The following is a 25,372-nucleotide window of genomic DNA, read 5'->3' as shown; positions in this document are numbered from 1 at the left end:
CCCATGGTGATTCTGTGATTATTGACTTTTTATCTTCTTCCTCAATTTCTGTGTTTTTTAATTTTCATAGGATGATACTCAAGAAACGTATTTTGTATAATTAACTACCATATATAGTGGATGTACATATACATTATATATAATATATATTTTGTACATAGGGATGTATGAAGGGGTTGAATACAATGAGAAGGTGAATCATTCATTGCAGGGTAATTGATAGACTTTACTGGATTTCAGGTATATTCTAATTCTCTGTATTACATGAAAATTAATTAGAAGTTAGTTCTTCAGCAGGTACCTTCTCCTGGAAAAGTTATTTTTCTGAACTAACTGTTGCCTTTGAAAATCTCCAGAAGGAGAGCTTTCCTTCAGTATGGGTATACAAATGAGTTACTGCAAGATAAGCATACAGGGCTTGATTTCCTGCTGTTTCAGTGCATCTCCTTTTCCCTTTATGGCAAGGCTTGAGCATAAACCTTAGGTCTGTGTCTTATTTCTGCAGTTCTGCAGCAAGAAAATTGTGCCATTGTAATGCAATGTGTTCTTTGTGTTCTGGTGTGATAGACAACAACGATTCAGCTTTACGTGGTTGTTCTGGAAACTCAGACTGAAGAAAAACGAAGAGGGTGGTGAGGAGAGAATGCTTATTTAAAATGTATATTTTGTATATTGCCCGAGGCTTGCAGATGTATGGAATTTTGCAGATTACCTTTAAAACTGCTCAGAAAACTGCAAGTAGAAAGTGTTTGAGCTAACACCTAACCAATATTAGTTCTTGAGAAGTGACAGTCATTTACAGCAGAGCGTGGATACCTCCGTGTCTGGGTACAGCAGATACCATACAACATCTCAGTGCCATCACCTACATGTATGTGGTACTTCACACCGAGTACAGAGCAGACTGTTTGCATTCCAGAAGGAGAAACATTAATAGAGGCAAGAGCATGTAAACGTGTTTACACACTAACAAAAATATTGTCGTGAACATCTGTGTTCAGTAGATGAATGAGAAAGTAAATGGTTGAAAGAGCAGCTTCCAGATAATGTAGCATATCCATAAAGGCTGTGTGCACCAAAATAGCAGGTGCCTATATGTTAACAGTGTGGCTCAGACCAGAACTTTGTTTTGCAAGTGGTGCTCTCAGCAGCCCTGCTTACCATACGTTATTTCACAGCGTGGAGCATTCTGGCAGTGTGGAAATTGGCTGCGTTTGGGGTGAAACTAAACCAGGAGCTGTGCCTCAGAAGTGATTGCAGGCAGTCTAATTCAGCCACTACAAGGTTATCTAGCAACTGGAACCAGCTAGAAGCCAGCCCCAGGTGGGATCTCTGGTGGTGCTGTCAGAGTCCAGTGCTCTCTGACCAGGTTCTTTCAGGTATCCCCTGCATGGAAGGTGGGTTGCTTAATACCAGGTGTACTTCTTGGAAGATGTATGATGTTACACAGGGATTTGATTTAGAAAAGTGATACAGCGGTGCACTGAAATAACTATACAAACACGAGAGCAACTGCAGTAGATGGTAGGATCTTAACACAAATGTGCCCGTTACTGGTCTCTGTGCTTTGCTTTCACAATTTTGGGTGTCCCAGATGCTGGGGAGGAGTGTGGGTTGAAGCCAGCTCAAGCCCACTGCTCTGTTCAGAGCTCTTCTAGTTGTTCAGACATTATCCTATGCTTTGGGCTGAGCTGTGTATTCTCTCCCCCTGCCACCCTGGCTAACTCAGGGAGACATTCACACTTCCTTAATGAACATAGGGAGAAAGATTTATTCCGCCAGTTGGTCCACTCAACTGCTCATAGCTGTTTATCTAAAACCAAGGCCGCTCTCCAGTCCCCCTTGTGCTGAGGTAAAATCAGCTTCTTTGCAACAGCAGTGCTCAGTCACACCCGGCGTTATTCCCTGAGCTGCACGGGCACATCGTCCTTGCCCATCTCTGTGGAGCCTTTTTCTGTCGTAGGGATTTATTGGTCAGTCACGTTCCACCCCGAGGGGCTTAGTCAGCCACAGGTGGATGTGTTGTGGGCTCAGTGCCAGCTCTTCTGCTGTGTGGCTCCGTCTTCATTGCAACGCATCGTGCTGAAGTCACTGTGAGCTCTTTGTGGACCAGCAGTTACCTGCAAACTCCCACGGTGTGTAGTTTTGAAGTTTTTGCTGCTAACCTGCATTTCTGAATGAGTCTCTCGGCTTTGCTGAGTAGTGTTTGGATTCGCTAATTCAGTGCTTAGTAATCTTGGCTTTGCTTTGCTTTGCTTTTAATTGCAGGATAGAGCAGCTGATGGTGTAAGGATGGGGGTGTAGAGCAGCTGGAATTTTTTGTTTGAAGGAAAAGGTAAAAACAGGGAGTGTTGGAACTGCTGCCTTTCAGTGGAGAAGAGGAATAGTAATGGGAAAAAAATTAGATAGTTCTGTACGATGCCTGCAGAAACTGAGAATGAAAATAATTGCCTAAATGCAATCTCATAGTAAGTGATAGAATTGAGTCTGGCTTCAGCCCTCCCTTCTGGGCACAAGTCAATATCACCACAAGAATTAAAGCAACATCAGCTGACTCTTCAGCCAAGGACATCTTGACTTTCTAGAGCTGTGCTTTGCTTAACTTTACTGTGAAACAATTCAAAAGCAGCACTCAAAATAAAAATAGTTCATTGGCAGCTTAATTTTGAAAGGTTTTGAAAACTAAAACTGAGTAAGAATTGGAATTGATGTTCTTCCATCATGTGTTAATCCTAACTGTAATTTAGATAGTACCTGTACAGTAGAAGAGGTGATCATATTTGGTGATGTAATCCTTTATTTTATAAATGCAGTCTTGTGTTCCATACCTGCTGCAGTTGTGTTCTGTTCTGGATTATATGGCATGATAATACCAAACAGGTAAGAGCTAATACTCTCACAGTGTTTGTTTAGCTACAAAATTAAGATAACAGTGGTAAACATATTGGTAAACAAATACGGAATCAGTTAACTGGTATCAGTCTTAATTTCCATAATTAAGCTGGTTTGGAAATGAATTAGAAGTGCAGTTCTCTGTTGACTTGTTGTAAAAACAACCTCTCTGTGCACAGATCTAAATAATGAAGATAAAAACTAATGTTGTCGTCTTCTTGATATGATCTGGTTCTTTATTTATACATATCTGTGAGGGCTGGGTCATGTCAGAGGTTTCCGTTCTGTCTGAAGCTTTTGTGAATGTCTATGGCTTTCTGTGTAATTTTTGTGCTAGGCTTAGAATCCCTTCGCATATAAAGCATGCCAACTGAAAAAGCAAAGGGAGAACAGGCTGTTTGTGTGAGCTTCTGTGTTGGAGGCAATGTGAAATGAAAGGAAAGGGGGATTGCAATGATGGTGGTAGGGGAAAAATACCTTGATCCAGAGGGTTAATGCATTACAGAGATGTGATAGGTAGGCAAGATAATGTAGAGGTGTAGTTTGCTCTTTAAAACTCCTTGAAAATCATCTCAGCCATAGTACTTGTTTAAATGTCTTCGATATTGAAGTCTCACAGGAAATCTGAGGTAGACTTTGTTTGAATTAGATATTAGTTTATTAAGTTTTCTTCAACGTGTGGAACTAGTTCAAGAACTATTCAAATTTCTCCTTAAATATTCCATTTGACTGACATCTCACTTCAGTAGTCTGTCCTCACACAATGTGCACCTTCATGCTTGTTGCATCCCAGTAGTTCCTTAGCCGCCTCTAGCTTCCTTCTCATAGCAGCAAACCCAAACGCATGGGAACTGCAACTGAAGAATGCTTTTAAAAGCATCAACTCCTTCTATTTCTCCCAAGTTGCAAATTATAGGCAAGTTTAAGCACTTCTCAAGACTTCTTATACATGGTGAAAGGTTTGTTCTCCATCTTCTGGTAAAACACTGAACAACAAGGAGGAGAGAAAGCAGCTCACAAGAAAGGTGGTCTTCAGCTTTAAGGAGCTGTACATCACTGAGGCTGAGAGTGATGATATTTAAACACCTATAAAGATGGTTCTGTTGTCCCTTTAGGTGAAAGGAAGAACTTAAGGTTCTGGTGAACTTCAGGTTCTTTGGAAGAACCAGCAAGATGATACCAGCTTTGTTACCCGAAAAAGTTTTTATCCCACTGTTGAAGGAGACATCAGCAGCTGCCTACTCGATCCGAATGCAGATCAATTCAGATGTAGTTATGTTCCTCATGTTTTATCACCTAGGTTCAGGAGCTCTGTCAGGAATTAGGCTGTCTTGCAATTTGTAGCACTTGATTACCCTGCTCTGATGCTGTTCAAGGACTTGTCACCTCTGCTTGCACATTGAGAAATTCCCTCTTGAAGAGGGAGGAAAAAATATCCTTAAAAAGAATAGAGAGTGTTTCCTCCTGCTGTACTTATTCCCATAAAGAGAAGTCTTTCTTACAACAGCCATTCAGTGTTTTTCCACTCCTTTGATAAAGGCATTTTATTTCTCACCATGTTGCTCTGCCCCTGATCTAAGCAATTGGTTTGTTGCGTATAATAGCTTTATTTTCATATTGCTGTTCACATGCTATAGAATAGTTTGAAATATTCTAACTCATTGATCTGTGAAGTACTTTGGGTTTATATGGATTTCCTGTAGGTGTTGTGCTAATGAATCTATCCGTATTAAAAAGCACCATTCTATTTATTTTTTAAAGAAACATGTTAATCTCATCTTGGAGCAAGCATATAAGCCTGTACGTTCATGAGACAGTTCTTGAAGCTTCTTTATATGATGGCTTAACTGCTGAAATTGAAATTCAATTGCCAGTTTCTTGAGATCTCAAAATGCTGTGGTGTCCACAGAATCCCTATATGTGCACTACGATGTTCTCTGTTGTTTGTGCTCAGTTACCCACCCTGCTTCCTTCTCTGTGCTGTACCTCTGAGATGTATCAGTGTCTTTCGTTTATGGTGCTGGTCCCGAATGTAGGAGCTTTCAGTGACCACGTGTACCATGTAAGAAGTGGCTGGCAGAGACTTTGAAGGCTGAGCATGGACATGTGCCTGTACGTGTGTTTCCAGCACTGGCGAACAATTCATCTCGCAGACCCGTGTAGCAAATGGTTTGTGGCGTTCTTACTCCCTGCTGCACAAATAGCTCACTTCTGGAAGTGTTACTATAAATAAAATCTTTAGGAGAGTTATTCGGAAGGGACCTACAACGATCATCTGCTCCAGCTGCCCTGTCTGAAATACTGGTCTCTTTTCTTTTGAACCAGAGTTAAACAGCCAATTAGTTGGAGCTCATAACTACTGCACCTAAAGGGAAGTCACCAGCGTGAAACATACATGTAGGAAAATACTGTTTCAAAGAGAAGCAGATTTGGGTTTGGGGACTGAAAACTGCCCTAACGTTGCAGACTCTTGGAGTTGGTATTGGGGGTCTTTAATGTACTAACTGGGCTATTTTTTGTTTCTGAATAATAGGCAGTTCCTTTGTAGGAGAAGAAATACATCACAGGAATGACCTAGTCAGACTTCTAAATCCTTACGTTCTGTTAATGATCATCTGCAAGGTACAGAGATGGATGAAAAAGGCAATAAAATGAAATACTGATACTTGAAGGGGAAGAAATGATTTTTTTAAAACAGACATGGTAAATCTCACTTGTCTGAGCTGCAGTAAAATTATTTTTGAAGTATCAAAGCCAAAAAGATGGCAGTTAGTGCTAGAATGAGGACACATAGGATATGGATATAGGGATATAGCAGGTAACATTTGTTTTCAGTTGAAGTTCTGGCAGAAGTGTTAAAGCTTGCTTTCAAGACTACATTTTAACTTTGTAATCCAAAAGAGTGGGTTGTCCTGGTAATATGGAGTTGGTTGGCATCATCCCTTCCTTTCACCTTTCTCCAGAGGTCAGTATGGCTACGTTGTCAGTGTTTGGCACATCCAGCAGCAGTCACTTAGGATAGGAAGACTCCAAAAAGACACGACAAGTATTTTCATGTCCTTAGAGCTGCTGTGTCATCTGGCATTGCCTGGTTCTCCTGGCACATCATTGCATGCTTTAGGAACTTGGAGACTGACAAGCAGGAGGCATTTTAGCCTCCTTATTGTGCATTATGTTCTTAAAAATGCAGCTTTGTCAATTCAAAAGGCAGTTCTTGCTCAATTGAGGTAGTACACATGAAATTTAAGGCCGAGAGGTGAAATAATTGCAGGCAGATAGTAATGTGGAGTTCCTGGAGGTCAGAGTATTAAAGTTACTAAAACTCTTTTTGCGTAGTTCAGTAGCTGACCACAGCCAATACATTTCATGACCTGAAAGAAGTAAATACCGCAGCCTTTATCCTTCCCCGGTTTGTATGGAAAAAGAAAGTGCCTCGGCTGGTGAGTACCATTTGAGCAGTACTTACCCGGAGCAAACAGTTCACAGCACTTCAATATTCCCGCTCACTTTTGCTGTGCGTTTCCAAAAGTCAGTGTCTGCCAACGAATATGAGTTTATACCAAGAGCTAATACAGAAGGCAGCAGTTTCCAACGAATATGTATTTAAATCATATACATCTGCATGTCTTGCTCTGCTGCTCTTGTAGCCAGATAATAGTAGCACCACAGTAAGGTGATTTAGCCTTCAAATGAAAAGAATTTTTTCAGGCTTCTGACTGATGGTTCACGCGTTTCTGTATGAGGTATGTGTCTCTGGCACTCCAAGCTAAATAAAGAGGATTGTCTGTTTTTCCCACTATCTGAAATGTAGGATTTTGACAGGAAACTCCTTTTACAAAAAGTACAAAGAAGGATAAAGATTGTGGCAGTTGATGTTTTTGAACTAACTCTAAGGCAAAAATAATTGAGATTTTTTTTTCAAAGCAGTCTTGTGAACTCAAAGCCTTACAAAGGCAAACTTCAGAGGTTCAAATACAGAAGGAAAATCATGGATATGTTGCTTCCCATCTTCCCGTGCACTTTAATTTATGCTCCCTAAGTTGTAATCTTTTAGGGAGGAAAAAGAATCTCACGGGTCAATGTTACGTATTGTTTCACTAAATCAAGAGAAATTAAAATTTATCGGAGTGGTTTGAATGTAACACTATCAGTACATGATTGGATTAAAAATGGAGAAATTAAAGCAGGTACGAGAAAAAGACTACAAAACCAGAATGGGCCTGTACAGTGCAACGAGAATTAATTCTTTGGTGTTTGTATCTAGGCTTGTTGCTTTGCAAATAATGCCTGAGAGCGTCGCTCTGGATAGCATGCGGTTTCTGTACAACTGTGGCTTGTCTTCAGCCCAGCTGCACAGTCACACGCTGAGGTGGGAGAAGGATACGGAAGGGAATTAAAAAATTAATTCAGAAGACTCCTAAAAGAAAACAAAAGGAGAGCTTTAACTTTGTGGCCAGTGAAAATTCTGTGGCCAGTTCTTAATTTTCATTCAATTTCAGAGCAAATTCTGGTCACTAGTTTCAGAAAGCATGCAGTGTGCAAGTCTGCAAGGCAGTTACCGTGAAACTCACTGCCTGTTAGTTGGCATTAGTGTTCTTCAGAGGAGAAATCAGATATATCTGTCCACGTTGTCCTACTGATTTCATGCAGTAGTTTAAGAATCCTAAGACAACGCTTTCCTCCAAAGAAATAATACTGCATTCTTTGCTTTGTGCTGCCACAAGCACTTGAATCTACACACTGAATGTATTTGGGGAGCTGATAGGAATTAAATCTTGTTCTGTTTCTCGCTGATTAAGGATTAGCTCTGGTCACAGATTTCCTCAAGGTCCAAACAACCCTTACCCTATAAATGGTATTTAAGAGATGATAACAAGTGAACGTTAGGAAAGTAAAGGGCTACACAGAGTGCAAGTAAAGCTTGCTAGTGCTAGTAAGCACAGAATCGCTGCTTGTGTAAATTGTCAGTAGTGTCAGTGATACTGAAAAAAAGGAAAAAAAAAAAAGAAAAATGTTGCCCTTAAACTGGAGGAGACGGAGACAGGGCGGAGAATTGAGGTCACCTCTGCTCTGTAACTTGGTCTGTACTGGGAGCTGGCCATGGTGGTGATTTTTGGTGGTTTGTTTTTGTGTTCACCCCCTGAGAGCTGGAAACCAAGTGAGGAGGACTGTGATGTTCCCCTGTGCAGCAAACTGGATTTATTGGCTTAGACCTATACCCTGTACTCCTTCCCACTACTTCTTGGGTTTTTTGTTTTTGAAACCATGATGACACCACAGAACAAGAGAGGGGCAATGAGCTCATTGAATTCAAAGTGTTGCCTCAAGGACCTTGATCAGTACGGGTGTTTTGTGGGGAGGGACACCTTGTATGCCATTTGAAGAGTTAAATAGCCATCACTATATCAGCTAACATCAGGAAAAAAATCAGACATAGAAATGGTTTTCTTTTAAATAGAAGCCAAGAGGTTGTGGGCTTACAGCCCACAGATCGGGTTCCGGAGTTAATTTTGTGGGTTGGATCCTTGTATTGAGACCTGGATTTACATATATTTTTGTGTACATGCATGTTAAAAATCAGATCTGTTCTACTAATGCCTATGTCTTGTTATATACCTCTCTGAGATAACACTGTGTTTTATATAATCCTAAGTCTTTTCCAAGTCTAGAGCTTCAAGAAAATATGAGCGGTGGCAAAACAAATATTTTCAGGACTTGCTAATCCTTAAATCAAGACATTCTTTATAATAAACTTTAAATGCTGTAATGGTAGAAGTCCCGTGAAGCTGGAAATTTATCGAGATACCCAAAGTCTGGGTGGCTTTTGAGTTGGACAGTCAACCAAAACTTTTTGTTCAAGTATGAAGTGCTGCAACATCAGAAATTAAGCACTAAATAGTCCCATTTTAAAATGTTGTGTACCCCATGTTCGTTCAATTGCCAGCTGAATAGTGTAAAAAATCAAAACTGCTGTAAGTTTTGTGGTGCTGATACTTTTTACATCTGGAAGATTTGTTCCTGTACTGAGCTACTTGCTGGTCCCACTGACAGGTGGAAAAACATTGTTTAAAAACTTAAAAATTATGGTTGAGTTTCCATTTGAGTGGGTTCAAAGCTAAAGTTTGTGAGTTTGGCTTATGTACATCACAGATCTGCTAGGTGTCTGTGTGTCAGTGAACACCCTAGGGTGTCACACCCCCCTTATCTTAATCATTTTTATAATTATGTAACGTTACTTGCCTTAGCTACTTAGATAACGCGTGGATATGGTGGGGTTTGCGTTTATAAGTGGAGGTGTTCCCCGCTGGATCCCGTGGTGGTGTCTATAGGTTTGGCCATGCACATAAAAGCAGCAGCATTCCTTACATTTATTGTTTTGAGGTTTAAATTGTTTCCTGCCACATCGAGGGCAAGCACAGCGGTCGTACCTGAGAGAGGAGGAGCGCTGGCAAAGCAGCTTGAAGATGAAATGTGATTTTTTTGCTTGCATTCATATAACACTTCGCAAGAATTCCCTGAGTCGCATAACTCCAGCACATACCAATTGGATAGGAGTCCATGAGAGAGTTTAGAACTTGAAATTTCTCTTACGCTCTTATTATAGATACTTTATCCCTACAGTCTCCACCACCAATAAACATCTCAAGTCCTCTTCTTCACCCACCAAAGCAGTATGCACCGTTTCAAATAATAAATGGTTCCGTGTTTAGCTTGGCTTCTTCCTTATTGCTGAACTTAGCTTCTTACATACCACAGAGTATGTATTTTGCTGTATAAAATTTTCAGATGCCGAGTAGTGTAGTTCTGAGCTTTGCTCACGTGGTATGTTAGCCAGAAATGTTCAGATGTGGTTGTCTTGATCTGTCAAAGTAATTGGTACTGTGAGATTTAGAGGAGTGGAGTTTGCTTGTAGGGGAGCTCTCAGACTCAAGTCTTTTTGAGTTATTACAGAAATACTTTACAGAAAACACACTTTTATGACTTCTATCTTGGAAACGATTCTAATTTCTTAAATTTACTTATACTTTCTGTGGTTGTTTAAGCTCATTTGTAAAATTCATTTATTTTCAGGTAACAAATAAATTTGCCTGGCTTGAGAATAGCAGATTTATTATAGTCCCAAATGAAGAAAAATGTAACTGAAAGGCAACTTGTCTTAATATGATCACCTGCATGTGTATTTGCATGTGTGTGGATTTAGATACACATTGATGGAAGAGAGAAACTTCTTTACCCTTGAAGTGTTGCTAGAGGTTGTTCCCCTGCCCCATCCAGTTGGGTATTTGGGTACATGAAGGAGAATTCACCTGGCCTTGCTGTTCCTAAGGGGTACATCAAGGTAGACTGTTCTGGAGTCACTGCTGCAGTGCCTTAGGTTCCCTGCTCGAGCTGCTGCATCTCTGGCATCGCTGCTGGCAATCTTTGGTGAAATCCAGCTCTTGGTACCTTCTTGTACCAAGCCCCACGTGTATCAGCTTTCTGCCTAGCAGTGGGACCTGGCGGGCCGTGACCACACGCTTACAGCTGCAGCATGCTTCATTCTAATTCCTTGGGATCAACACAAGCTGTGACTGAATAAAGCTTGCCCTATTTCTTGAATCAGCCCCTTCTGATGCTTCTTGTAAAGATAGCTGTGGTTTTGGATCAGCCAGTGACTGACACGTGCTGGAGGAGAGGTCAGTGGTGGTGTGCCAGCTAAGGGCGAGCCCTGCCGTGGTGGGAAGGTGTCAGGGGCATCTCAGGGAGTGCTGCTGTCACCCTTCAGCCTGGCTGTTTGCTTGGGCTTGTTGCTTGTGCTCTTTTTCCAGCGAGGATGTGCTGGTGTCCCCACTGGTTAGTCCCCTGGGCTTGGGCAGGTATGGAGGCAGCAGCTCCAGGCACGTCCCTGCATACCGGGGCAAGCTTGCCTTTACTCAGCTGTCTACAAGGGGAAAGAATCTGAGCTGAGGAGCTGAAGAAACATGTAGGTGTGGACTGCACATGTGGAACCCCAGTTAATAGCAAATAATCCCTTCCTTTTGTATGGGACGGATTTTTCGCACAGCTGCAGTACTGTAGGGCTGCTCTCAGCAGAGGAGGTTGCCCAGTGTCACGTTTGGAAGTAGAAACACATCCTCTGGTAGGTGCACTGCTACTGCAAGCATTTATGTAAGCACTCTGATAAAGGTTGGAAAACATAAAAAATGTATTGTCTGAACGTTACCCGTGGCTAAATATTTTCCACAGCTTAAATCACAGATAGGACATTTCTGTTTTTTTTTTAATTGCACAAATTGAAATGCTTCCATTTTTTGAGCATTCTCGTGTGTAAGCTGGAGCTGAAATAAAATGCAGTTTGGGTCTCACAGAGGAACAAAACTTTGCTGCTGTGCTCTGAATACAGCACTTGGCTTGATTAACAAGCATGTCCTGACTAGGGAGATAAATAACTTAATGAGGCCCAGGGCTGGGGGTAAAATTCTTTCTTTTTATGGTTGTAAACGGAACACAACAATGATTCATTAGCAAAGCAGAATGTATTTGATTTTCTTTGTACAGTGGCAGTGCTGTATAGTCTGGGGACATCCAGACAAGGAAATCTGTCATCCTGAAGAATACTTTTGAAGGGCGTGGTGGGCGTAAGTGCTTAATATAGTTCATGTAATGGCTTGGAAGTGGTGATCTATATACGCGAGATACAAATAACACTATTTAATGCTGAAATCAGTGTCGCTATGTTAGAGTGCAAGCCTCCCTGCTCACTTTATGCAGTGTGTGTGCATCTGTCTATGCTGCTTTTAAAGAACAGTAGCGGTAGTAACAGATGGCCAATATGCCAAATAATTTTTGGACCTTGCCAATTTGTTGATGAAGTCTACTTCTAATTTGGTTGATTACTTATAAACCTCATTTTTTCAAAATAAAACTTTACTTCAATTTATTAAGCTGCACTTGGACTGGAATAGCGTTGGTAGGACTTTCATAGGTCCTGCAAGTGCTTCAGTGATTCCTCCTCAGTCCAGTTTTCTGGTGTTAATGACTACATGATATTTCTGTGAAGTTCCTAATTACCTGGGAGAATCCCAGCTGGGCTCTGTCATAATAGGCCTGCTGTCTTAAATACCCTCCCTGACTCAGATCAGACTGTGATAGTGCCTACTGGAGATCTGTCAGCATCCTGATTACCTACAAGCTCGCTCTTTCCTGCCTCATGAAACTTGAGATCTGATCTAGTTGTTACGGGGCTGTCTGCGTGGTCGCTTTTCACAGCTTGCTTCAGTTTCTGTCTACCAGCACAGTTAATTTCTTCTTCTAGGTGTTGCTGTCTCTTCGCAGCAGCTGGCCAGAATCCTCTCCAGTCGTGCTTCTCAGATGACCAGTTGCTTAAGTTACATCTCCCTGCTTCCTCACTCCCTTTCTTCTTTCCTATGTCAAAGCCTGTGTTAATCTTGGTGCTTGCTGTGGGCTGCTGAAGATGCAGATGGGCCATACATTCAAAGTCAGATCGATGTTTAGCAGGTACACCTAATGTTTCTGGTATTAAACAGGATTCCAAACTTGATGTATCAAATGCCTAAAGACAAACTTATCTTGCAGGCAGAGACTATTTGGCAGATTTAAAACGGCCAAGTTGGCTGTAAAGGGTTTAAACTATCAGCTGAATAAAAGTAAAGGGCAGTGGTACAACAACCTGCTACTGCTGTGATCTGATATGGTGATTACCACCAAGCTGTATTTTGTTGTTGTTTACTCTAAGTCAAAACAAAGGAGAAATAGCTTGTTTCAAATTAATCAAAATGGAATGTAATTCATGACAACATTAGCTTTAATAATTCATCCCTAATTATGAAGCTGCCTCAGTGTTTCAGCGAGGTTGCATTCGGTGCTAATGCAGGCAAATTTCCTGGCTAATTTAAGAATCCATGTGAACAGTAAGCAGTGCTGGATGCTTTATTACCATGTTTGTTCCTCATTTACTCATAATGTCACCAACAACTTTCACGTTTTCACCAGAGAGGGAGATTCACTTCTTTCAAAAAAGTGTAGAATTAGTTAAGCCATATTGTTCGTTTTTAATGCAAAGTGCTTGCGTGTTTTTTCTAGTGCAAAAATGGCATCGCTGAGTGCTTAAAAGGAGAAGTTTATTCCTTTTCAAAAAAGGATTACACAGTTATGCTTTTTCTAAATTTTGTGCATTGTATGCTATAATGTAATACTCTGTGAAAGATACTGCATTGATTTCTCTGATGTGTTCTTAAGAAAGAAACAGGTTAATGAGAAAACATTTTCTTCTGCAAGACTGTGGCATTCATATAAAGCTTCAGATCCAGTTCATTCTTTTAATGTGGATGCTTCTATCAACTCAACTAGGTGGATGTAATGTTGTGCATACTGTCCAAACAGTTGCTCCTTGACCCAAAAAGTGAATGATGCAAAGATATTCTTACAGTTCTTGTTCTTCAGGTTTGCAATTTTACCACTTGTATCCTTAAACGTGTCACCTAGGACAAATCAGTAATAGAAATCACAATACGTCTGGCTGCGTGAGTATTTGGGAAGAGGGAGACTCTTTGCTGGAGTTTCTTAGAAGATGCAGGTGGAGATCAGTAACAAGAGGTGTGCCTTGGGGTTCAGTATTGGGGCTGATGCTATTTAAGATCTTTGTTGGTGACGCAGACAGTGGGATCAAGTGCACCCTTACCAAGCTTGCCGATGACACCATGCCGTGTGGTGTGGCCAACACACAGGAGGGAAGGGCTGCCATCCTGAGGGACCTGGACAGGCCTGAGAGGTGGGCATGTGCAAACCTCATGAGGTTCAACAAGGCCAAGTGCAAGGTCCTGCATCTGGGCCAGGGCAATCCCAAGCACAAATACAGGCTGGGCAGGGAATGGATTGAGAGCAGCCCTGAGGAGCAGGACCTGGGGGTGTTGGTTGATGAGAAGTTTGAAGCTGTCAGTGTGCACTTGCAGCCCAGAAAGCCAACCATATCCTGGGCTGCATCAAAAGCAGGTGGCCAGCAGGTCAAGGGAGGTGATTCTCCCCCTCTGCTCTGCTCTTGTGAGACTACCTGGAGCCTTGCATTCAGCTCTGGGGCCCCAGCACAAGAAGGAGACAGTGTAGCTAAAAGGAAGAAATTGTTTACTCAGAGGGTGGTGAGGCCCTGGCACAGGTTGCCCAGAGAAGCTGTGGATGGTTGCAGCACCCATCCTGTGGATCCCAGGAGGCTGAATGCCTCCAAGGATGTGCAGGCTTCCTGGCCTTGAACAGGCTGCCTGGGGCTGTGAGCACCCGGGCAAGTGGGACCTGCCCACTGCAGAGGGCTGGAAGTAGGTGATCTTTCAGATCCCTTCCAACCCAAACTGTTCTGTGATTTTCTGATTCCTTGAAGCTGACTTCTTATGATCTTGTTGTTCTAGTACATTGATCAGATTTGCCAAATGATGCAGGAATAGGCATTTGCTAGCACTGGTGGCTCGTTTATCCTGTCCTCCTCTGCTGCTGCTGCCTCTTCCTTGCTTCTGCTGTGTTTTGCTTTCCCTTGATTGCTCTGCCATGGTCTGTGGTGCTTTTTAGCTGCTGTTGTAAGAGGATCAGATTGTTTGCTATCGCAAAGCAGACAATATTCTGGTAGCATCCAGGGCTCCAGCAGGGAGTACTAGGTGCTGCAGAAGCTATCTTCTGCTGCAGCAGAAGGTAGAGTGTGTGACTTCTCCTAAAGGTGGCTTTGTATTGAGGCTTCCTTTTAAGATAAAATCAGTTTTAATGCAGCTGTTTGCCAAAAAATGCATGTTTTTCTCTGTTATATCCTTGACTGGAATACCCTGGGTCTATGTTTTGTCTGTGCTGTAACCAGGCTTTGGTACTATGACTGCAAATAACCACATTAAACATTTTTTTTTTTTGATTTAATTTAATACAAATAAAGTTTTTATTGAGAGAGCTTGTTTTGGATACCACCAAATAAGAATTTTAAGCATGTTCTGAGTAGTACTGCTAGCTAACTGAGGGCAGATGTATAACGTAGACAAGGCAATACTGAATGTAACTCATGCTCAATTTAGTAGAATTGAAGACTGGAATAAACCTAGTTTTGTTTTGTCCTGTCTCTTAAAGTGATGGACTTGTCTCTGCTGAAGAATTAATGTTCTGCTCTCTTCCTAACACGTAACGCCAGATTCAGCCTGCTCGAAGTTGGATTTTATAGTTTGAATTGCATCATATCCCAGGCATAAAGAGTTCATTAAGATTGTTATATTTGCATGCTAAAATAAAAATGTAATATTTGCATATTTCAAATTGGCTGAGGAACACTTGGTTCTGGTTTTTATTCAGGTATATGGGAAATTTTTTGTAGCAGAAGAGCTTTATTGTGCAGAGGGCTCTGACAAGATTGCTGATTTTCTTTGCCAGAAGAAACCTTGTAAGAGTTGAACCAATATTGTCTAGAAAAGCTTTAATTACAGGAGACCTTAATAAAAAAAGGGAAAGCATGAATTTTGGTAAATGGCCTTGATGGTAGGAGCTATGTAAAATGCTTTCACACTGGCAAACCTTATTTCTTTCCACACTGAACCAGCTGGTTCTGCGGATGGGGGGACAGCAGCAGATGTTTTTTTTTTTACCTGACATCAGCAATGCCTTGGACTTTGTCTCCCACAGTCTCCTTATAAACTGTGAAATAGTCCACTCACCCAGGCAATATAATGAGGTGGCTGAACTGTGGGTCTCCAGGACTTGTAATTAGTAGTACGAAGTCCAGATGGCAGCAGGCTACTTGTGGCGTCCTGTCAAGGCTCAACACTGGTGAAAATCCTGTCCCACTGACTTGCTGTGCCCCCTCAGCCAGTTCACCAGTATGCTGACAGCAGGCTTGCAGGTGATACCAACTAGGTGGAAGCACTCAGTATGCTACAGGTCAAGGATATTGTTCGAGAGGGACCTCAGCAGCCTGGAGGAATGGCTGATACAGAGCCCTGCGTGCAGGAGGGGACAGCCCCAGGAGTGGTGGTGCACAGAAAGCTGAACAGCCAGCGGTGTGCCCGCACAGCTGCTGCTGCACCCTGAGCTGTGTTAACAGCACCACAGCCAGCATGTTGAGAGAAATAATCCCTTTACTCAGCACTTGTGGTGCTGCGTCTGGGTACTGGTGGGGAAGAATCACAGTAAATGTTAGTCCTGCACAGGAGCAGGTTGCCCGCAGAGGCTGTAGGATCATGTCCTTCAGGATACTCACAGATCCATTGGATGTTACTCCAGACATCTTACTCTAATAGCTTTGATTTGAGCAGGTTGTTAGACAACCTAAATTGTGATTTTTCTACCTGTTACACCCCCAAGAAGCATACAGCAACATTGATCATCTTACTACATCAGTTGGCAACATGCAACAGCATAGGAATTGGCTTGCAGTCAGATGGCACTGCCTGAGGCTTGCCTAATTCAACTTAACGTGTGTCTGAAACAAATGGAAGCCTTTTGTACTTCTGGTGGTGGTGCTTATTCCATCTCTTGCAGTTTGGTATGCATCACTCTAATTAGTTTTATTTCTAAGTCATCCTTTGTAGGTATTCACGTGGCAAATAGGAAAACAGCTTTTTGACTGAGTTTCGGGTGTATATGCTGTCTTTAAAATGCTTAGTTCATAAAAAGCAGTATCCTGAAAATACCTATATTAACAAAATGGCAATAGAGAAGAAAATTAAAACTTACCAAAAATGTAGAAGTTATTTACTTGCTTTAGAAGCTGAACTGTAGAGATGAGTGTCTTTAAAAAATATTTTTTTTTCAGTCCGTCAATTGTGAATTTTGAAGAGGGTAGGACGGGAATATCGTTCCCAGGTGTGCTCTTTAGGCTTCATATTTGGACAAAAATGAATGTAAACTGAATTACACGGTGATACAACTGGGGGAAGTGTCAGACATAATATTATTGGATTATCAGAGAATGATTTTTAGGGGGTGTGGGGGTTAAGTTTCAATCTTTAATGAAACAATACATTTTAAGCAAAAAGTAAGTTTTGAGAACATGTAATTCATATTAAGGAGATGGATAACCTTTCTTGATGGTTACTTTTTATTAGGGAGGAGTATGAAATTAAAAACCTCTAATTGTTCCTGAATTTTGTGTGTTTGTTTCTCTTCCTAAACAGACTTTGCTGGAATATGCAGAAAAATGGAAAACATCAGAAGATCCTCTGCCCCTCTTAGAGGTGTATACAGTGGCTATCCGAAGCTATGTCAAAGCACGACCTTATCTTACCTCTGAGTGTGAAAATGTAGCCTTTGTGCTTGAACGTTTAGCACTGTGAGTATTCTTTTCAGTTACTAATACCAACCTGTATAGTATTAACTTTGCACTGCCTAAATACTCTCAGTTCAGTTTGCAATCTATAAAAAATCTAAATAGGTTGGTGGTGTGGGTTAACCCTGTTGGACAGCTGAGAACCACACAGCTACTTGCTGACTTCCCCCCCACACACACTCCCAATGTAACAGGAGAAGAAGAAAAGAATAAAAGCAAGAAAACTTGTGTGTCAAGATAATTGTTTAATAAGCAAAGGAAAAGCTGAATGAGAGAAAGAAAACAGAAGAAATCAAGCGATGTAAAGGCAGTCACTCACTACTTCCCCCTGGTAGACTGATGCCTGGCCAGTTTCTCAGCAAAAGACAACTAGCCTCCGTAAATCTCCTTTTTTTCCTATTGTATTGCTGAGCATGACATTATATGGCATGGAACATTCCATCTGCCTGGCAGTGTCCCCTCTCAACCTTGTGCACACCTCCCGGTCTCTTCATGGGAGGCAGAGTGAGAAACAGAGAGGGCCTTGATGCTGTGCAAACATCATTGAGCAATAGTTAAAACATGGCTGTGTTATCAGCACTGTTTTGGTCACAGCTCTTAAAACACAGCACCATACAAGTGGCTGTGAAGAAAATTAACTCTATCCCAGCCAGCACAACAACAGTTGGAAAAACATTCCTCATGGTGAATGGTGTATCTGAGAAAGAATGTCTCTGGTTGTTAGAAATGGAGCTGTCTTCAGAAGGACTCCCCTGATGTAGGAAAAGCCAGCATCTCTAGCTTGAAGCATTTTTGTCACTACTGATCCACCTGCGGTCTGAAAATGCATCAATTTACAAAGGTTATTACAGGGTTGGAATTCAGTGACAAATCCATTTTTTTTTGTTGGAATTAGTTTTTTAGAGAACCTGCTTTTATAGGTTCTGCAAGAGTACGCAGGACCTTCTTCTCTTATGTGTTCAGACAATTCTTTTGCGACTTTGACATTTTGTATAATAAACAATTCTTTATTTTAGTATCCATTTAAAAAAAGATGCCTCAAATAATATTTACATTTGCATTCCAGAAGCTGTATTGAACTTCTACTGTGTCTGCCTCTTGATTTACCTGAAACTAAATGGGAAGAATTTCAGGCTTTTGTACAGGTGAGTTTTGGTCATGAAATAACATTATGTAATATGGCTGAAGACTTGTTTCCTGTTGGATGACAAAGATCAAGCCCTTCAGCTATAAATTCAATGTACTCCAAAGCAATTGCTGTCAATCATATCACTTCTCTATGTCATAGTTCATGTAGCAGCTTTGGAGAAAAAATATTTTTAGATGCTTCAAAGGAAGTCATGTTTTAAAAGCTACTTGTCTTTTAATGCTGTTAGAAATTGAATGTTGTGGAAGTTGTTTTTTTTTTTTTTTTACTGTTTGCTGTTGTTCATTTGAGGTTTATTTTATGAATGAAAGATGCTTCAGGATTTTTAGATCTTCCACAGGGCAGTAGTTGGTTAATGATTAGAGCTCTGCTTTCAGAGAAGGGCGTTGAAGCAAGTTCTGCTTTTTTGTCGACTGGGAGCTAGAAAATGTTATTCCAATTTTCAAGAAAGGCAAGAAAGATGACCCTGGTAATTATAGGCCTGTCAGTCTCACTTTGGTGCCCGGCAAAATTATGGGAAAGATTATTCTGGGAGTTATTGCAAAATACTTGAACAACAATGAATTCATCAGTTAAAGACAATATGGGTTCATGAAGGGAAAGTCATGCCTTACTATCTTACTATCCCACTTAGTGGGCAAAGGGAAGGCAGTGGACATGGATCTGGGGGGATTTTAGCAAAGCTTCTGATACTGTCTCTCACAGTATCCTTTTGGACAAAATGTCCAAGGTACAGCTAGACATGTACGCGGTGTGACGGGTGAACAATTAGCTTATGGGTAGGGCTCACAGAGTTGTGGTAAATGGGGTAAGATCAGGCTTGCAGACAGTCAGTGTGTTCTCCGGGGCTCAGTTTTAGAGCCAGTACTCATCAGTACTGGCTGATGTCACTATCAGTGACCTGGATACTGGGTTTGAGTGCCTAAGTTAGGAGGTACTGAATTAGGAAGAGTTGTTAATTCCCTTGAGGGTAAAGAAGCCTCACAGTGACATCTTGATAGATAAAAACACTGAGCAATAACAAATTGTATGAAAATAGACAAGAACAAATACCAGATGCTGCACCAGAGGTGGTGTGCAATCCTGGATGTGTACCTGTAGGTTGGGGTACAAGTGGCTGGAGCACAGCCCTGCAGAGAGGGGTTCAGGCGGTTTTGTGGGTCCTTTCCAACTCGAGGTGTTCTGCAATTTGCTGGAAATACGGGGGCTGGGAGATGTAAGGAGAATGAAATAATGACAGTGAAAAAGATGAGATACGGTTACCACAGGATTCTCAGCCTAAATAATGCAGAAAAAATCAAAGTGATTTTCAGAACAATTCTTTTTACTAGCATCTGCCTAATGTAAATTAATTCTTAAGAGCTGTGCTTGAGCCAGGAAGCTCTGTAGCTTTCTGATTGAGTTTGAAGTAAAAGAAAAATGAAGAGCTTGAATTGAGCCCTTCATTCTAGGACCAGTGTTAGTTGCACATTTCTATTTGATCCACGGAGTATTTAGGCTATTTATTTTGCTCCCAAATGCAACTCTGGTTCCAGAATCAATCCTGCTATCTATGTGAAGTAAAAAGTATTTTGGTTGAATTCAGGAATTCAGTCTGCCTTGTATAGAACCATCGAGTGAAGTCTTACAGCTTAAGACTTTGCCTTTACAAAAATACTTTGTTCGGTGTGCCCAGTGCATAAAAACAGTCAAGTGCTGAAGAGCTGAGGCAGCTGATGCCACACAAAGATGTGGGCAAGAGATTTCTCAACCTCCATTTTCAAAAGGGGGGCATATTTCAAAAGTTAGTTTCAGAAATGTAAGTAGCATCTCTAGTTTATAAATGACTGTGAGTTTGGGATGCGCCATCTCTTTGGTTTTCTGCCTAAATCTTAGGAGACGGAGGCAGAAGTAACGCTGATAGGCTAAATGTTAAGGTGGTTTTGATATACATTCAAGTCTTTATCTGGTAGCTGGGTGGATGTTTTGTTATCAACGTAAGGTATAAAGGAATATTAAAGACATGCTCTTAACTTTTTTTTAACAATATTTCATTTTGTAAAATGTATCCTTCAGGTGGCTCATAAAAATTTGATGGAAAATGGCAGCCGGGAACTGCATATTTTAACTACACTTACTCAAGAGAAGGGAGTGTGGAAGAACCCAATATTGTGTGGCATTCTTTCCCAGGAACAGTTGGATCCAGATAAAGGTAAAATTTTAAATGATTAGAAAAAAATATGCCTTGTTATTATAATACTCTGGAATATTATTTTGTTAAATTAGTCTTCAACATAGCTTGTGATAATTTATAAGCTTTTTAAATAAAATACACTTGTATGACTCTTTGAATTATTAAAACAGTATGTTCCTAAGAATGTACGAATAATTTCATGTTAGTAATTTGCATAAAATGTAATAATAGATGGGTATCTCTTGCCATTTTCTTTATAACGTACGTGAAAGGGAGGTTGCATATAGGTTATTCTGTGATGGGATTAGTTCAGTATTGGTATTCAAAAACTATTTTACATAAAATATATTTAAGATAGGTGGCATTTACTGAGCTATGAAATGCAAAGTGGGATAGCACTGAAAATTAATTTACAGCACAGTTCTGAGATCAGCTCCCAGCAGTTGAAAAGAGAAAGGTATAGGAACAGTGTTAGGTGTACAATGATATTTTCCCAATGTTTTATTTCAGGTGCCAGAGATTTGCAATTCAGAGTTGGTGTCCTTGTGTTAATGAGTCTTGGCTGATTGGTTTGATTCTTTGAGGCTGCCTAATTGGTTTAGAATCTGTATGAACTGGCGTACAGAAGTGTCTGTGGCAGAGTTGCACAGTTCTCACATCAAGTGAAGCAGTTCCTCTTACTGTCAGCCTCCTTTTAGCCCGACACTTGCTTATTTTGTGTGGTATTCTTTACTGACAAAAAAAAAGTGAACTGTTACTCAGATCTTCTAATGAATGCATCCTGTTAGTAAGACATGATTCATTAAACTGCTATCATATCCCTATGCTTCTGTTTCTCCTGTAGTTTCTTTAGTCTTTCACACTGTCTTCTACTGTCCCATTTCTGAAATAAGTCAACATGTACACGTAGTGAATTCCTGCTTCATTCTGTGTTCTTATCATGTTATTTCCTAACTTTAGACTGGCTTTTTGCTTGAGATACAAGAGACCAGTTTTTTCTTAGAACTGAATGGTTTAGTACCACTTTGTTTCTTGAGTATTTAATTTACAGTATTAGATTTTTTCCCTGACACACAGCCTATTTTTCTGCATGTAAAGTTGTTACTGTGTTTTTTACCCTACAAAAATCACTTTAGCGTTTTATTAACATTTGAATGTTGATAGAACAAGTTGTTAGAACTAGTCCAGAGAAGAACCACAAGGATGGTCAAGGGGCCTGGAGTACCTCTCCTGTGAAGAGAGGCTGAAGGAGTTGAGGTTGTTAGGCCTGGTGAAGAAAAGGCTTTGGAGAGACCTTATAGTGGCCTTCCAGTATCTAGAGGGGGCTACAGGAAAGCTGGGGAGGGACTTTTCATCAAAAAGTATAGTGATAGAACAAGGGGGAATGGCTTTAAACTAAAAGAGGCAAGATTTAGCTTAGATATTAGGAAGAAGCTCTTTACTCAGAGGGCAGTGAGGCCCTGGCACAGGCTGCCCAGAGAAGCTGTGGATGCCCCATCCCTGGAGGTGCTCAAGGCCAGGCTGGATGGGGCTCTGAGCAACCTGGTCTGGTTCTGGTGAACCTGGTCTGATGGAAGGTCTCCTTGTCCATGGCAGGGGGGATAGAAGTAGATGGTCTTCAAGGTCCTTTTCAACACAAAACATACTGTGGTTCTGTGCGTTTTGCATTATGTCACTTAATGTACTGTGGTCCTCCGGTCTTCTACAATTGACTTTTTAAATAAACTTTATCAGCAGATTTTATCAGCTTGTACTCTTCCCCCTTTTCCAAATACTTACAAAAAATGCTGGACAGCAGAGGTCCTGGTATAGATCCTCATAGAACCCACTGAGAGTTTTTCTTGTTTTTCATTTCACTAATAGTTTATCCATATAACAATCTGATTTCTAATTTTTCTAGTAACTAATTTCTAATTTCTTGGTATATTTACAGGTTCTGAGGGACTTCTTTTAATGCCCTTAGAAAATTAATTGGATCTCCCTTATCCTCATTCTCCTAACTCCCTCAGATAAATACAATAAATGTATAGCACGATTGTTTAAAAAAAAAAAAAAGCTTGTATTTAGTCTTCTGCAGGATTTGCATTTTGCCACTTAATTATTTATTGTGTACCTCATACAGTTGTTGGATTGTTACACAGTTCTCAGAATCCCCTAGGATACTGTTCTACTAGCTTCGTGTCAAGAGTCTTTCAGCAACAATAGGGTACTTCTATGAGAGATGTGGAATTAGTGTATATTTGTCTTATATTCGAGTTCCTTTAGAACTCGCTTGTGAATCTTGTGATGAGTATTTGTTTTATCAGTGTTTTCCTATAAAGACTTCTCCTGACGTTTCTGGATTCCTTTTAGTCCTGAACGTTTTTTGCTCAAGGACATCGCTTCCTACGACTGACTGCTCTTTTGAGCAACTCCTGTTAGTCGTTACTTGTCTTGATGGTAGAAAATGGTACCTACCTAAATTACAAAAGATTACATGTCATGATAAAATCTCATCAAAAGAAAGAGTTACCCCTTCCACAAAGAGCCAAACAGCAGTGTACATGACGTTCAGGAGAGGGAGAATTCTGAAGCTACTGATGAGTTTTCTGTTTCTGAATTCTGTTCAGTGTTAAAATTGATTTTATTTATTTTTTTAAAAAAAGCCATTGATAGCAGTGTGCTTAGTGATTATGAGTTTCTCTGACTTTTTGTACTGGAGGGTGTTTGCATCCGCATTCAGGGAATGGTTCCAATGTGCAAAACATTTTTGACATCTGTACTAGTAGTTTTTGTGGCTTTGAGATCATTAAGCCTGGATGCAAGTATAACTCACTTAGAATGAATTAGCTGCCTAGGTGTGCTGTTAATCTCACTTGGACCAGTGCTGACTCCTAGCTGTAGTTACCAGGGCTCTTGTGTGAAAGAACTGAAGACACAAGTGCATAGAATATTTTTTTTTTTCTTTTTAAAATAAATGATTAAATCTTGCTGGCTTATTTTTCTAAGAGAAGGCCACGTGAAGGAACCATCATCTGAGTGAGGGTGAACAATGCTTTAAAGAAGAGTTAGTGACTCCAAGTTATTTTCATGTTGTAACCTCATTCTGTTCAACTTGAAGGTCCAGGTTGGTAGGTTTGTAGTCTGGCGATTGTCAGCCTGCCTCCCATCATTTTACAGTATGTTCTCATCTATTTAACCAATGTGAACCATTTGGTCCTGTTGCTATGCTTTTTTAAATCTCTTCTATCAGTGGCAAGATTGTAATATTACATATCAACTGAATATCAAGAATATGGATAAGCTGTTCTCTAGCTACTGCTGTTCTGTAATGCTGCATTGTTTTGTGCTCTCTTGGTAATTTGAAGGATATTTTAGTAATATAAAAACACAGGGAGTTTTCTTCCTTGTCTGTAATCCAGCACTCCCACTGGGTACCAATTAGCACTCTTTCACTGGACAGCTGCTTCTCAGCAGTTTTCAACATTAATTTCTGTATAACAATCTTCAGAATATTTGTAAACTTTCTTTACAAGATCTTGTTTTTGTTCTTAATACCAAACAGTAAAGGGAACATTACAGAAGTACCCAAGTGTTGTTACACTGAGATGTTATCATTTGTCAAGTTTGATCAGTTCAGCCTTTAAGTAACAATTAGTGTACGCATTTATTTGTTCGGTATTGTAGAATCATATAGGTTGGAAAAGACCTTTGAGATCATCAAGTCCAACCATGAGTTGGACCTACCGAGTCCCATCACCAAAGCACATCCCTGAGGGCCATGGCCACATGTTTTTAAATACCTGCAGGCAAGGAGACTGCCATTTCCCTGGGTGGCCTGCTCCAATGCTTGAGCACCCTCTCCACAAAGAAATTCTAGTGTCCAATTCCCTGATGCAATTTGAGACAGTTTTATTGTGCCCTGTCACTTGGGAAAAGAGATATGGACATAAATTTGTGTGTATATGAGTATAAAATCTTTGCAAACTGTAAATATTCTCTAGGTGCTTGATTTGTCACCTGTTTGAGTGACAAACATTGGAATTGCCCTAATTTATTAGTCCATTGGTGATTACGAATGTTGGCAAATTTGGCTTAAGTTACCATACTCTGTGTGATAGATGTTACCAAATAAAAAAGAATTTCCTCTTAGTGAAGCCCTACAATGCTGAAATCCCACTTGAGTTGTTTCTGAAGAAAACAAATCTCTCCTCCTACAACTGGAACATCAGCACTGTCTTTTTGCTTTCTGTTTATGCCTTTGAGTCCTAGGCTGGAAATGGGAGTTTGGATTCCTAATGAGCTGAGGGGTATATTTTTTTGTTATTGTTGACCACTGACTCTAAAGGTAACTTATTTTCAGAAACTGAAGTGTCAACAGGGACTTGGGATGTCATTTGTGGGGCCCCTTAGGTGGATGTCTGAGTTGATAGCACTGCTTTTGGCTGCCACATGAGATTTGCTGTGAGAATCTCCTTTTGAGTTTCCTGAATCTGCTTGGAATGGTCTGTCATGAATCAACCTACAGTCATTTGGAGAACACCCACACAATCTTCCACTGCCCTCAGAGCAGTTCAGTGCTCAAAAAGAGATTCTCCCATCAGTTCCATGAATTTCTTCTCTTTCCTGAGCCTTGCGGATGCACAACAATTATGTGACCAGCCCTGCAACTTCTTGATTCAAATTGTGGTTCTTCAAGAGAATTACTTCTTAAAAGTGTGCTTGGGATCTGTAAATTCCTCATGCAAATTTTCTTGTTCTTTTTCTACCTAAACCTGTCTCCTGTGCCTTTAAAGAATGCGTCAAATTTATGTTTTGGTTATGTAGCACCATACATACATATAATCTCTAAAGTGGACGCTTTGGAGATCACTCAGAGTTACATGAACCCATTGGG

General features: G+C 40.6%; 1 protein-coding gene across 1 annotated transcript in view; it reads left to right on the top strand.

Annotated features, from left to right (window-relative positions):
* The window catches only part of ZNF292 (zinc finger protein 292), a 57,649-nt gene that overhangs the window by 11,937 nt on the left and 20,340 nt on the right, over positions 1-25,372 (top strand). Inside the window, exons 2-4 of the mRNA XM_068677992.1 lie at positions 17,025-17,179; positions 18,243-18,321; positions 20,379-20,514. Of these exons, the coding sequence (XP_068534093.1) occupies positions 17,025-17,179; positions 18,243-18,321; positions 20,379-20,514 (370 nt within the window). The remainder of the gene's footprint in view (positions 1-17,024; positions 17,180-18,242; positions 18,322-20,378; positions 20,515-25,372) is intronic.

Source organism: Anas acuta, chromosome 3 (genome assembly GCF_963932015.1).
Source record: "Anas acuta chromosome 3, bAnaAcu1.1, whole genome shotgun sequence".
NCBI classification, from domain to species: Eukaryota; Metazoa; Chordata; class Aves; order Anseriformes; family Anatidae; genus Anas; species Anas acuta.
Note: the sequence above shows the minus strand (reverse complement) of the source record. Positions and strands in the feature narration are given on the sequence as shown.